The sequence below is a fragment of the Telopea speciosissima genome, chromosome 4 (genome assembly GCF_018873765.1).
Source record: "Telopea speciosissima isolate NSW1024214 ecotype Mountain lineage chromosome 4, Tspe_v1, whole genome shotgun sequence".
NCBI classification, from domain to species: Eukaryota; Viridiplantae; Streptophyta; class Magnoliopsida; order Proteales; family Proteaceae; genus Telopea; species Telopea speciosissima.
This window is the reverse complement of record NC_057919.1, coordinates 14445034-14458791: the sequence shown is the minus strand read 5'-3', so window position 1 is coordinate 14458791 and position 13758 is coordinate 14445034. Positions and strand designations below refer to the sequence as shown.

Sequence of the window (13758 nt, the reverse complement as noted above, 5' to 3'; positions counted from 1 at the left end):
TCAGCGGCGGCGGCGTTGTCGTCCCTGAGTCCCTAACGGACATGTCCTTGAGCATCTTCTTCCCTTAAATTGAATAATGGCGAAACGATTCAGAGTTCTGGGGTTCAGGTCCTTGAGCATCTTCTTCCCTTAAATTAATCAATCAATGAAATCTCTCCCTCCCTCTCTCTCGCTCTCACATAGAGACACCAGCGCCGACGGCCCGTTGCCACCATAGCCACCACCTTCAAGTCTACAAAGACAACAACAACAATTATGGCCGGCCGACTAGGATAGTTAAAGTAAATTGCAACAATAATCATTGGATTTGGTCGTGGGAATAACTGCGGGCAATGATGGTGAACCCTCCATCAACAACCAAGTTATGTCCACTGATGTAAACGGATTCATCGGAAGCAAGAAACAGAGCAGCCTCTGCGATGTGGGTAGCCTTCAAGACAATCCCCTTCAAGTTGGATATGGCAGCACCGTTAGCTTCTAACACATTAGGCTCCATATTGAAACAATCACAGACCATAGGCGTTGCAACTCCAAAGGGAGAGACGCAGTTGACCCTGATCCCGTGTGCCCCAAGTTCACTACAGGTCGATCGGACGAGACCCAGCACCGCATGCTTTGCCGTGGTGTAGGCATGAGGCCCCGAGCCTCCCACCGTTGCGGCCTTTCCTCTACTTGTCTGAGCAGAGAAGGGGGAGGGGCGTCCGAGACGGAGAAGGGATAGGGAGATGCCGCTGGTAATGATTGTCGGAGCCGGAGCAGGTGATGGTCGCCTAAGCATCCAGTTCACTATACAATTTTTTTATTTAAATAACTAAGAGGATATCTACCTTTGGTACTAATTGTGCTTAACGTCAAGGGGAAAGTTGCCATTTTGATCAAGTTTGGTAATTTTCTGATATATTGAATACTTAGAGGGGGTGTCCATGAAATTTGCCTTATATTTTTTTAAATGATAACTCAAACAATATAAAAAGGATGAGATCTAAGTCCTCTAACAATGGAAAGTAGTGTTTCTAAAAATCACAAGACAAATTTGATGAATCAATTTTTATAGTTTTAAATCTGAGTCGTCTGTTCGCATTCAGAGTTAGAAGAGTGTACAGTAATGTCTAGAATACGTGTACACATGCATGGACATACACATTATGTGTATCAATATAAAAAGAGGTATTTGATTGAATTAAACTCTGAAATTTAACATAACCACGTACTCTCTATCTAATGGTTGGAATTGACATATCATCTATCCACGTCGCAGAATAAATGCTTTGTGAAATTTTAAAATATAACATACCTTTGTGATAATAATAATTTGTTTTTTTTATTTCAAATAAAAATAAAAATTTTTTTATAATAAATAAAATATAAAATAAAGAAGGGGTTTAAATGAACATGAGATCTCTTACCAAACAAAAAACATGAACCTGAGATCTAATATCCAAAATCAAAGCTATATTACATTCCTATGACGACTTGTTCGCCACACCAGCCAAGAAAACCTCTTTTGGATATTAAAAGTCCGAAGCCATAAGATGTGTCAGTTTAGAATAATCACCGCCCCAACATCATAAGCCAAGAAACTAGAGGGCTTATGGGCTTAACCTTACAGGCTAGGATATGAACTATAGGTTTAAGAAGGATCCTTTTTGTTCAGTGGTCGCTTCTAACCTAACCAAAATGGCTCAACAATCAAATAATACTGTCGTATGTTCCTCTTTCGATTCTTAATATATTTTGATTTTTTATCATTAAAAAAAAAAATAAAAAATAGGGGGCTTATGGGCTTATGGTTCATGAGGCAGGAAATATTCTAAAGCAAGACTTCCCATTTGACCTGTATTTTTTTATCATGAAAAAAACACTTAAAGCTAAAGATCCATAAACTTTCCCCAACATGTACTTAGTTGTAAATAGGGGTGTAAGTTTGACCTTATGAACCCGAGCCTGCATTGAGCCCAAACAAGGCTTGTGCTTGATTTTTCAGCCTGTAGGGCGGATTTAAATTGAGATTTTCAAGCCCAAGGTTGGGTTGGGCTTGAGCTTGGGCTGAGACCAGCCCAACTTGACCCTTATTTTATATATAACTGTAGGGAGAAAGAATACTAACTGGGTGCATGTGCAGTGCACTGCCTCTGCACCCAAACACATGGGGTAGGAGAAATGACCGTTGCACCCCCATGGAAAGGCGGAATTTCACAGGGATGCAACGGTCATTTTGCCTTCCCATGTGTCTAGGCGTCGGGTCAGCACACCGCATGCGTGCAATTTGCATTCTCTTTCCCAAAATTATATATTAACTAAGAGCAAAGGATTTCTACTTGGTCACATGGTCTCTACACAAGTGTCTGGGGCAATGAGTGAGCACGCCTGGGTATCTACCGAGTGGCAGAGGCGTCATCTCATGATTCCCTGTGAAAGGGTGTAGGAAACACCACCAAGTAGAGATCTTTTTCCCATTAAGAATAAAAGATCTCTACTTGGTCACATGGTCTCTACACAAGCGTCTGGGCCAATGGGTGAGCACACCTGGGTATCTACCCAGTGGCAGAGCGTCATCTCATGATTCCCTGTGAGAGGGAATAGGAAACCAGGGCGATTATACAATCTTTACAATTTTAAGCATTTAGGATTATCTTTTAGAAGGGGAAAAGTTCTCTATGGGGGGAGCGTGTCCCCTCCATGTACGCGGCGCCAATCAGGGACAAAAGCGGTCATTGTGCTCCCTCTGTGTCTAGACGTAGGGGTCACTATTCCCCCACAGAAACCATTTCCAATTTTAAGAATGAAGATGTTGATGATGTCTCATTTTTTTTTTTTTTTGGGTAGAAATGTCTCATTTTTTTTTAATACATATAAAGGACACAAATGGCAAAATCCGAGTCAATTAAGGCCAACCTGGCTTGATCAAGGTCATGGGTTGAATCCTCTATGTTGAGATATCTTAGCCCAACCTTAGGGCCGGTCTGGGTTTGGGCTTGGTATGAGTGAAGAAGACTCAGGGTTGGACCGCAGTTTTAAAAAACCCAATCCAATTCAACCGTGTTTCACCATTAATTTATATCATGGCCCAACCAAAATATGACTGGAGCAGTGCCCGGGCTGGCATCGCTCCACCATTCGTTTTCAAACGGCCGGTCCAGTTCCCTTATTTTTTCTTCATCTTTTTCTTCAAAACTTCAACACCAATCTTATTAGAATAATTGCGTTGGAGTTTGGAGTCTTGGAGATGAGACGAGAAGAGATCCATCGATCGATGCTCCATCGTTAATGGCATATTCGGTATTTTATGGTGATTCAGGGGCATTTTCATCAACTATCCCGATCTTACCCGGAAGTTGACGTATTGGACATGTCTGAAATGATATGACTCTCTTGCCCTTCATATCCATCCTTAACTTAACACCCGTTCACCGCTCTGCAGAAACAAACACATCCAAATTAAATCTTTGCCGTTAAATTTATTCCACGTCAGCGATCCGCGCATAACGTATCCAACGGTGGAAAGAAATCAAGCAACAAGGAAACACAGTCTCGAATCCTCTATGGGAAAGGGTTTAACCCTTAGAAACCCCCGAACTCGAACCGCGGTTCAGGAGTTCCTGCCGGTTGCGGTGAAGCTCGCGCCACTAGAAAAAGAGGAGAAGAGAGATAGATAGAGAGAGAAACATGAGCGTTTAGGTTTTTCCCATTTCCCTTCTTTTCTCTTGCAGTACAGCAGCAGACACGCAGAGGTGAAGAAGAAGAAAGGCTATCTCCCTGCAACCTAGGGCTTTAAACTCACTTTAGGGTTGGGATTAGGGTTTGTACATCACTAATTTTTAACTTATATTGTCGACTGTAGGGTGAGGTTGCTTTCATTCGTTTGGATTTGGAGATGTTGAGGTCGATCCTCTGTGTTACAGAGACGTGATACCTTAGGTTCACCCGATTTCTGTGCTGTTTCATTTCTCTCTTTTTTTGTTTTGGTGTTCTGTTGTTATTGTTGAAATCTAGGGTTTCTGCTCCTTAATGGATGAGGTTTGGGAGAGGGCCGTGGAAACGGCGCTCGATGGCCAAACCGATTGCGCTTCTGCACGTTCCCTAACCCTGGATGGCGCAGTGAAATGCGTCCAGGGCCGTCTTCCTCCTCCAATCTTGTTAGAGAAATTTGAGAATCTTGAGCACCTCTCCATTGCAAACGTTGGTGTCTCTTCCCTGGAGAAGTTTCCCCGTCTTCAAAATCTACAGAAGCTCATCCTATCTGACAATCGTATTGCTGGTGGCCTTGAATTTCTCGTGGAAGCCGGTCTGGAGTCGTTGCGTGACCTTGACCTCTCTAACAATCGAATCCAATACCTGGAAGACCTGACTCCACTTGCGCAGCTCAAGCTTGTCTCGCTCGATCTCTATGAGTGTCCTGTCACGCGGATCAAAGAATATCGATCTAAGGTCTTCGGCTTGATCAAATCTCTTAAGTACTTGGACAAGATGGATGCTGATGAGAATGAGCGCCCGGAGTCCGATGAGGAGGAGGAAGATGAAGAAGATGACGAAGAGGATGATCCTGGTAGTGGAGAAATTGACGGTGAAGATCGATCGGGGAAGATGGGTAATGGTGGCAGCGTTGGAGGTGGAAGAGTCCTGGTCGATGTTGATGAGGATGAGGAGAGTGATGCTGATGAGGAGGAGACGGAGATAACCAGAGTTGCTAATGGGTCGAGTTCGCATCATCAGTCTAATGGGTATCGGGTGGCGGCCTCGACAGATGGAGACGAGGATGAGGAGGATGTAGAAGATGAAGAAGATGATGGTTTGGGTGAGGAGATTGATGAAGACGATGCTGAAGAGGAGGATGTTGTCGAGGTTCATGAGATTGAGGACAGTGATGATGAGGAAGATGGGGTCGAAGAGGATGATGGTGGTGATGACGACGAGGATGACGAAGAGGAGGAGGTTGAGGACGACGAAGAAGATGCGGAGCCTGGAAGTACGGGGCGCCTGACTAGCACTGAAGGTGAGATTGATGGTCATGAGCAGGGAGAGGAAGACGAAAACGGAGAGATTGGGGAGGAGGAGCAGGGTGTGGAAGAAGGAGATTATGAAGATGATGATGGTGACGATGAGGTAAAAACTTTGCTTTTTATAACTATCCCTATCCCTGCAAGAGGATCTTTGTTTTTACTATTTATTTTTTCCTTAGCATGCGTCTCTATTCTTTTGAGCTAACTGTGCTTTGGTTCCTGGTTAGTGCTGAATTAGTGTTTGCCCCATGGATGATTTCTCTGTTAAATGATGTGCGGCTTACTTAGGGTTTGCTGAAAAAGTTCCCTTTTGTTGGGGATGGTTGTACGAGCTCGTAGTAGTTGCCAATCATTTACCTGGTGTTTCATTGTTTGTTTAACTCCATGTTTTAATAAGAGATTAGTACTTGCATTCTTGTGAGAGTTACATGCATATATTGGTATTGTAGTAAGCTGACATTGCTATGGAGGTGGAAAACTGCTAGATTCTTGTTTGAAAGGTTGAAAGAAAATGTAGCATGCAGCATTGCCACGGAGATTCCTGTGACTATAGCATTAACATCATGTAAGGATGGCTTGTAGTCTTTTAGGTGATGGAGCTTTTTGGATATGAATGTGAGGAAGCTTTGGCTCATCAAGTCTGAGCATCACTTCCAATCTATAGCTACTTTCACCATGATATATCTTATTAATGCTATTATTAATAAATAATTAGTAATTTTGATTTTATTTACATACTTGATCCATGATTTCATAAACACTAGCAAGAAGTAAGTTGCCTATACTGCCAGTGAAAAGCCTGATGCTTTTGAATAGAATGGATTTTAGTAATTGAAATTTTCGTGCTTTATCAGGGTGGCAAGAGTTCATAAACACTTCAAAAAATAGAGTTAAAATTGAGTTGTCTCTTTTAGAAGTGAAATTATTTCTCATGGCTATTTTTTTTACTGCTTCTGCAGCTGGTGCTGTTTAGTTAGAATATGTACTTTATTTTTTATTCCTTTTACTGTTATTTTGGAGATCTATTTTATTGATTTTTGACATGCTATCCTTATTCTGCTGACTATTATATGTTATTGTTCTATCAGAGTTTTATTTTGAGACAAATCTCTACATGTTTTCATCCAGGGTTTGGCAATTGCTAACATATGTTCAGGGGAGTAGGGTGGTTGTTGGGATTGGAGGGCTTACTGTCCTAATTTATGTGGTATGCCCTGTTGGGAAAGCAGGAGTTTCTATTGATGCCCTGTTGGGAAAGCAGAAATTTCTATTGATGAGACTGATTGTCTTACTGGTATCATGATTGGATAGTGTTAAGTTTCAATACTGTATCAATCTTTTGGTAATTAATTATAATCTTTTAAATTTTCTGAATTTAATTCAATTTTTGTGGGGTTAATGATACCATGAAACAAGTGAGTGTAGATCCTTGATAATGGGAGAGATTCTACCCTACTTCATGAAGCCATAAGATGATCTCAGGAGCATCAGGTTTGGTTGTTTCATATTTTATTAGTAAGATTATGGATAAAAAGGGTGTCTTAACTCCCAATATAGCAAAAAGTTAATGTTCGGTGTAATCATTTGATTGTGGGGGTTGAATGGATGACCAATGGTTGAGTTTCTTTAACTTTTAGCTCTCAAAACTGTGGTACATGTTTGATGCTATTATATGTTCTGTTCATGCATTTAGCTTATTGGGGAGTTTTCCTATTTAGATTGTTCAAACAGGAACCATTTCCTGTCTGTTACATGCCAATTGGTTTGCATGTATGTGTGTATGTATGTATCAGGGGAGCTAGACAAGAGCTCTAGCAAATTCTTCTGTAAACAAGAATGTTCCCTTACTCTCTTTGTTTTTGTTTGGTAGCAAGGGTATCAAGTATGCTGATTTTAATCCCCCCTGTATTATTGAGATGATGTTCTTTTTAATGGCAGGAAGAAGATTTTGGAGCCGAGTACCTGATTCAGCCAATTGGGCAGGCTGAAGATGCTGGAGGTAGTGATTTGGAGCCAGTGAATGAAGAGGATGATGCAGAGGAGGAGGAGGTTGCAGACGAAGAGGATCTGTGTGACAAGGTGCAGCTCCATCCGTCGACTTCTTCCCAGGCTAAGAGGAAGAGAGGTGAAGATGATGATGATGATGCTGATGATGATGATGACGACGACGATGACGACGATGGTGTTGAAGATGCCAAGTCATCCAGGCACCATTAACAGTTTGTCCTCTGTTTTCATGGATGCCCTTGTCTCACTTTGCAGGGAAGGAATGAAGAGGAGAGAGGAAGAAGGCTTGGAGATTGTTGAAGACTGATTGTCAGCTTTCTTCATGGACAAAATTATGTTGTGTGGGTGGTACTTGGTTCAAAAAGTCGTTAGTGGTTTTGTCCCCGCATATACTTCATCGTATATAGCCGTTGGTTGTTTTTTCAAATATCAGTTATGAGCGGTTGATGCCCTTTCGCAGATCCATGATCCATCCCGCGGTTTGGGCTTGGGAGTTCTGGGGTTTAGGGTGTTCAAAAGAGTTGGGTTTCGGAAGGGATAGTTTTGTCAAACCCAATTTTTAAACTTCCCGCCCCTTGTCCAGACTTCAGAGTATTCTGAAAACGCCTTGTAAAAGTTGACACATGGGTTCGTTCCATATAATTTGATTCGAAGTGGGGCTATATCGCCGTTGTTGATTTGGTTCTCTGTGCCCAAATCCCACCACCTCCACCACCCTTCTTATGGGCCATTGCCAGGTGATTTGAACCGTTGGTTTAGGGGGGTTAGTTTTTATTATAGGCCGCCAGATGTGTGACCGGGGTGGTTGTAAAAGCTGGTTTGCTCCACGTATTAGGTGGTCTATGCGAGTTCGAAGTCAATTTGGCAAGTTAAAAAAATGCAAAAGTTAAAGCGCGATGCTTTGGATTCTGATTTGGTGATGATCTGATCTATACCCTAAATGGATGGATGGATGGGTGGGTGGGGGTGGGTGGTTAGGAAAGTGTATATGCACCGATCTTTAAATGGTCTGCGAATCTGCATCATCGGAATGATACATTTTAAAAAAAATGAGGGGGGGGGGGGGTGGGGAGAGGATTTCCATCCTATGGTGTGGTGTGTAGCCTGTGGGTGGATGTAGTAGCCATGAAGACTGAAGGGGAGGATGGATACTTCACTAGACAGGTGTAGGGTCTTGCGCGTGTCACATCACGTGTGGTGGAGGGGAGCTGCACGTCACATGCAAGTCTCATTTAGTACCCACTGCTATGAATAGGATGGGGATACAATTGCAACGTCTACCAACTTTGTCCCCATCATACCCTATTATTAGGATATTATTTCCTTCAGTAAAGGTAGATCCTTTTTGTAATTTATTAATTAATTAAGTTTTTGGTTTTTAGAACTTTTTTGATGGGGCCTAATCTGGTCGGAAAGATTGGCTTTATTTTACATGCTTTTTGTACTCTACTCTTTTGTCATTTATTATTATTATTATTTTCTCTTGTCTTCATTGGGCGATTTTCTTTTCTTGCAGGTGAAGTTACCGTTCTAGCTCTATGGACTTTCATGTTCAAACTTCAAACAATTGTTGGAAAATCAAGCGTTCCCTCCTTCCTTTGTAATTTTTATATTAAGCTTTGTCTCTCTCGTCTTCCAACTCTTCATTGGACGAGTCACGTTTTTATTATTAAATACAATAAAAGGAAGCGTTGTGTAATGGAATTTACATGTTTGCACTTTTTGATATTCGGATGAAAGAGAAAATATCTAAACGGTTCAATTTTGCATCACATCTCTCCATCACCGCAGCAGCGCATCTACCCCTTCTTCAACCATCACCCTGCTTCTCTGCAGCCTCATATCCCCTCCGGTTCGCCCTATTTCTTCCTGCAAATTCGCAACATGTTCTCTTCCACGCTGACTCGTAGCTTCTCGACATGCTCTCGTCTTCCTTCGTTGACATGATATGCCAACTACCCCAAAATCCCTTTGCTCCCTCCCGCTCCCCTCTCCTAGTCGGCTGGGGTTCCAGGCAACTGTAACCCCACCACTGCAACTCCTCCATCCCCTCTCCACTCCGTCTTCGTTATGTCATTTGGACATAAAGAAACTGAGTGGAGGGCCTGGCCTCATCCTTTAATGTCAAGTAACAACTATAAACTTACAAACGGATAAGTTTTATGCGGTAAAAAATTGCAAACGGATGGTATGGATTTAAAATGTTTATATTAAAAAAAATATAAAAATGGATGGTACGATTTTTAAACAGTAAAAGATTACAAAGTGATGGTATGGGTTTTAAAAATGGTATTATTCTAATTTAAATTGAGAAATTATTATTTGAAATATATGCTTCAAATATTCAATACATTTTTAACGTCTAAAATGAATCATATATATTCAACAACCTATTATAAGTTTCAAGATATTTCATCCAATTATTTTAGTTTCCAATTTAGGTGCCATAATGTTCAAAGTTGAGCTATGTGGCTTGGTTATGGTGTTGCTCATGTTGTCAACACAACCAACGAACTCATGGAGTGATGCATGTTTAGTTGGAATTGGGAGTCATTGCATTAGAAACCCTTTTCAATGGATGAATCAATTTGTAACTCAATTTCAGAGTTTGTGCATTGACCTTGAGTTGAAGGAGATATCATGAGAAATGTAGCATTTTGAATCATCTTTTAGTCCATGAAGAATTAGGTTGATAAGAGTTTGGGAGAGAGATATGGCCAGTTAAGTATGCCATACAACCACTGTTCAATAAGTCCAAGGTCTTAAAAAGCGCAAAAAAAAATGAGAATGTGTTTTAAACACGTTTAAAATGGGAATATTTGTTGTTTGTCTTTTTTTCCCGTATGTTCCAAACATACGATAAAATGTGTTGAAAACAAAAAAAGAAAAGAAAAAAGGAACGTGTTTAAAACAGAGTTTTAAATGTGTTTTTGCTAACTAGGGTTGTGCCTCTCACTCTCGATCGACACCACTCTAAACATCAATCTTCAAGCCTTGTTCTATCTATAAATTAGTTTCCGATCTAATGTGTGGATCTACATGGAATTTAAATCTTATTTTTAATGTCTTATTGGGAGATTGATTTTTAATGGTTTATCCACAAATTGAGGCTGTCAAAAATAGTTAAATGGGGATTAGCAATGTTATTTTGGCGAATGAGAGGATGAGTCAGATTGGCATCTCTTTTTTTCTTGCGAGTTGTTTAGGCATTTTGTGCAAAAACCATCTGTTGGACAAAAACCCTCTAAATAGGGAGATACACAAATTTGACAAATACCTTTATTGTGGTATCAGTTGCCTAGCTCTCTCTTCTGTTCTTTCCTTGGAGGCTCAGTACTCAGTATTATCATGTGCATATTGGTTATGCTCATGCGTATGATGTGCGGTCGCCGCTATGCGGTTTAAGGCCCGGCGACAGATGTCTTAATTTGAGTTTGGCCATGGTTTTCCATTTTCAGCGAGGTCTCTTGAGCTTGGTAGGCTGATGGCAGAGTGCCTCCTCTTCGCCCTTGTTTCCTCGGGGAGAATGACTAAATTTGGGAAACTCCATTGCTATTATTGCATGCCGCGGCACAAGTGAATCCAGAAGTACAAGATCTCTTTGGGAAGGCAAAACCTTACCATAATGTCAAGCTCTTTAAGATCAAATCCCTCGCGTTCTTCTACTTCCTCTTTTAACCTACGAACCTCTTCTGCTTCTAGGTTTAGATTATCTCTATAAGATAAACTATCTCCCAGAAGATTAGATCATTCACCCCACCAACTATCCCCTCCTTAATCCATATATCATCTTTATCAAAAGCACAACCTCTGTAACTAAAACTGTTAAGTCTATTCTTCGTTCCAAAAAATCTACTCCTCTCTAAGAATATGTGCAAGCTTCAAGGTTTGATCAGTACCAGATCCCTGCTACTGAATAAGAACAACTCTTTATTTTAGAGCTACCTGCTGAATTTCCCAGTCAATGGTCACACCAAGGTTATACACACCTTCATTTTGGAGCCATTAAACTGGCCCTTATCTTCCACGGCAGAAAAGGACTTCCAATTGTCTCAAGAATTGCCCTCTTTGATAGCCGTTTTAAGCAGTAAAATCATGTAGTCATAGCAACTATACCGACAAGCCTTAATGCTGGCACAATATTCTTCACCTTGTACCTAAACTTCAACATGCCTCTTTCCAACCAGCATTTAACCACTACCTTGAAAGTCCAAGTCCAGATTACTAGCGCTCCTCAGGTATGCACCACACAAGCTGCTACCGTGCATTATCAGATGGCATATCGACTCCAAAATCATGCTTTTGACCATGTGACCGGCCATTTTGATGATGCTCTCTCCCTGACTATTGACTCCGATCAACAAGTCAGTTGCACTCATGTTCCGAGGCATATTCCTTGAGACGAACTCTTGAAGCTTCTCCCTCAAAGATGGATTATAACCTATGAACAGTCCCAACATGAGCCTGAAGAGCAAGTCATTCAATCGACAGACCTTGTTTCATTCGACATGAGATTGAAGTTGAGATTCAATTTCCCTCTGCCCGTCAAAATCCAAGCTCTTCCAATACTTTATGCTCAGTGTTCTCTACATAGTTTGGGATGCTCGAGAAGTACCCATCCGACATTTTACCCATTCAGGAGAACTAGTTTATAAATTCCAAGATGACAATGGCCATAAGTTTTTTGATGTATGTGACTGTCCCTCATGCACATACTCTTCAGATGATGATGAGCTGCCCAAGAGCTCCACCTCCATCACCATCACAACCACCACCAATGGTCCCTCCTTGTGTTTTCACCGGCCTGAGGCTCAATTTCTTCGGAGCATTACAAAATTTTCTTGGTCCAACTGACTATGAAGATTCCAGATATATCAAGCATGTTTGGGAAGTCAAAGCACCAGTTCATTCAACTGGCTCCCAAGGTCAAATTTCCCCCGCAGAAGCAGCTTTGAACTGGCAGAATGAGAACTTCATCCAAAACCAGTATCTCCAGCAAATCCTTTTCCACCAAGAGCAGATTCAGAGTACCTTAATCAATCAAGATGACAATATCCAAAATTTGAAGAGAGAAATTGCTCAAATTCATCAAGAGCTTCTCTACATCACTAATACTGTCGAAGATCCCACCCAAGCTTTTGCCATGATCAGAGCAAAAGAACTTGAAAAGAAGCATCTTGAAAATCAGTTCCGGAGTCTTTAAGCCTCTCAAGGACAAACCCTACGGGTACGGCCAAACCAAATTTCCCCATCATTCCCAGAACCTGAAACCTCCAACAATCCATACTATCCCCCATCACCACCTACCTCTAACAAATCTTTTCCTATCAATTAATATGCTCAAAGATTTGTAATAACAACAACAATCTTTAGCATACAAATCTAATCTTTAGCATACAGATCTACGCCATACCTTTGACAGATCTTTTCCCATCGATATACAACATTTTTGGCTTAATTCGTATATAAACCTTAGGAGAGGATTTGTATATGTCAAACTTATGTATCTTCCTATTTAGAGGGTTTTTGTATTAGGCTTGTGTGTAGTATATTCACCTGGTAGAGGCATTATTTTGGTTGAGTTGAAGAGCTCAACAATATTCTTAATTAGAGTTTTACATGGGGTTTGGTGTGAGCCATTGAAATACCATTTAAGATTAAGTTTTGGCTTTGAAACACACTCATGTTTGGTGTACTAGAAACAAGCACTAGTTTGATGGTGGGCCATAAACCATTAGGTTAGTGGTGAGCTCGTATAATAGTAGTGGTTTGTAGTCAGCCATATAAGTTGTATTGTAGGGTTTCATTACTACCCAGTAAGCAATTAAGTTAATGGAATTCCAAGTGTGATCTTGGGAACGAATCTACAAACAAGTATGCTCCTAAAGAAGGCTGCAAAGAGCTGCTCTAATCGAGCTATGAAATCAAGTGTGGTGAGGTATTGAAAGTGTTCAGGAGAAGGGCTTGGCCTTCTCTCATCAGCAAACCCAGAAGTCAGGGCGATCGGCCATGCCACACCTCTTCCTATTGCTTGTTCGCTACTTCCTTTTTCTTTCCAAGGGCTCTAAGTCTTTGAGGATGGAGCACCAGAAGTCAAAGTACTCATATCCCCGTCTAAAAGAGAGTCGACCATTGTTCTAAAGTGAATTCTGGAAGGAACACTTAGAATGCTTCTCGGCCATCATAAATAGGGCAATGTTGATTCAATCGACCTGGAAACACAATCCTGATGAGAGCTTTTAATCATACCCTACAAGGTTGAAGTCCTTCACCTCAAGAAACCATTTGACCCGCTAACCTAAATAGGCTATTACCTCTAACCCTTCTTGTCTATTTCGAAGAGACAGGGAAAGAACTTGGAAGCCTTGAAGTATGTTGAACTTGGAAGCCTTGAAGTATGTTGTGGGGCATAAAATGTACTACTGGGTGAGAGACTGGGCTAACTTACTGCAACATCAATTCTTAATCTACTACTCTGCGCAATTAAATTTTTTTTGTGCGACCAGAAGAGCATTGGTTTCTTTAGAGCATTGTAAAATCTCTTCTTCTCCTTCTACCTTCAGTTGACATAATTAGTTTGCTTTTATGGGTTAGTGCAGTAGGAGATAGGGTGGAGACAAAGGATAGGGGATTGTTCAAAGGCCTTCAAGGAGCAAAGATGTTTGGGAGATAAATCCTTAGAAATTTGGATAGATTCTTCAAAGTTGATTTAGTTCTTCTCCAAGTCAGAGGCTAGCAAGTGGCCATTAGA

The 13758-nt window shown here is 41.1% G+C and overlaps 1 protein-coding gene across 2 annotated transcripts; it reads left to right on the top strand.

Moving 5' to 3' along the window:
• Nucleotides 1-3651: 3651 nt before the first annotated feature.
• LOC122658390 (acidic leucine-rich nuclear phosphoprotein 32-related protein-like) lies at nucleotides 3652-7470 on the top strand. 2 transcript variants are annotated; one of them, XM_043853323.1, is made up of 3 exons: nucleotides 3652-5103; nucleotides 6939-7145; nucleotides 7176-7470. In XM_043853323.1, exons 1-3 carry the CDS (start codon nucleotides 4009-4011, stop codon nucleotides 7215-7217), a joined length of 1344 nt encoding a protein of 447 aa, XP_043709258.1. In that variant the 5' UTR covers nucleotides 3652-4008; the 3' UTR covers nucleotides 7218-7470. The 2 variants fall into 2 exon arrangements, with proteins under 2 accessions (XP_043709258.1, XP_043709257.1); XM_043853322.1 differs by having other exon boundaries at nucleotides 6939-7470.
• Nucleotides 7471-13758: the final 6288 nt, after the last annotated feature.

What these genes read in the sequence shown, in the direction of transcription:
- LOC122658390 (XM_043853322.1), top strand. Translation starts at nt 4,009, where the DNA reads ATGGATGAGGTTTGGGAGAGGGCCGTGGAAACGGCGCTCGATGGCCAA. An exon ending in ATGATGATGGTGACGATGAG is followed by an intron (nt 5,104 to 6,938) that starts GTAAAAACTTTG and finishes TTTTAATGGCAG; the next exon opens with GAAGAAGATTTTGGAGCCGA.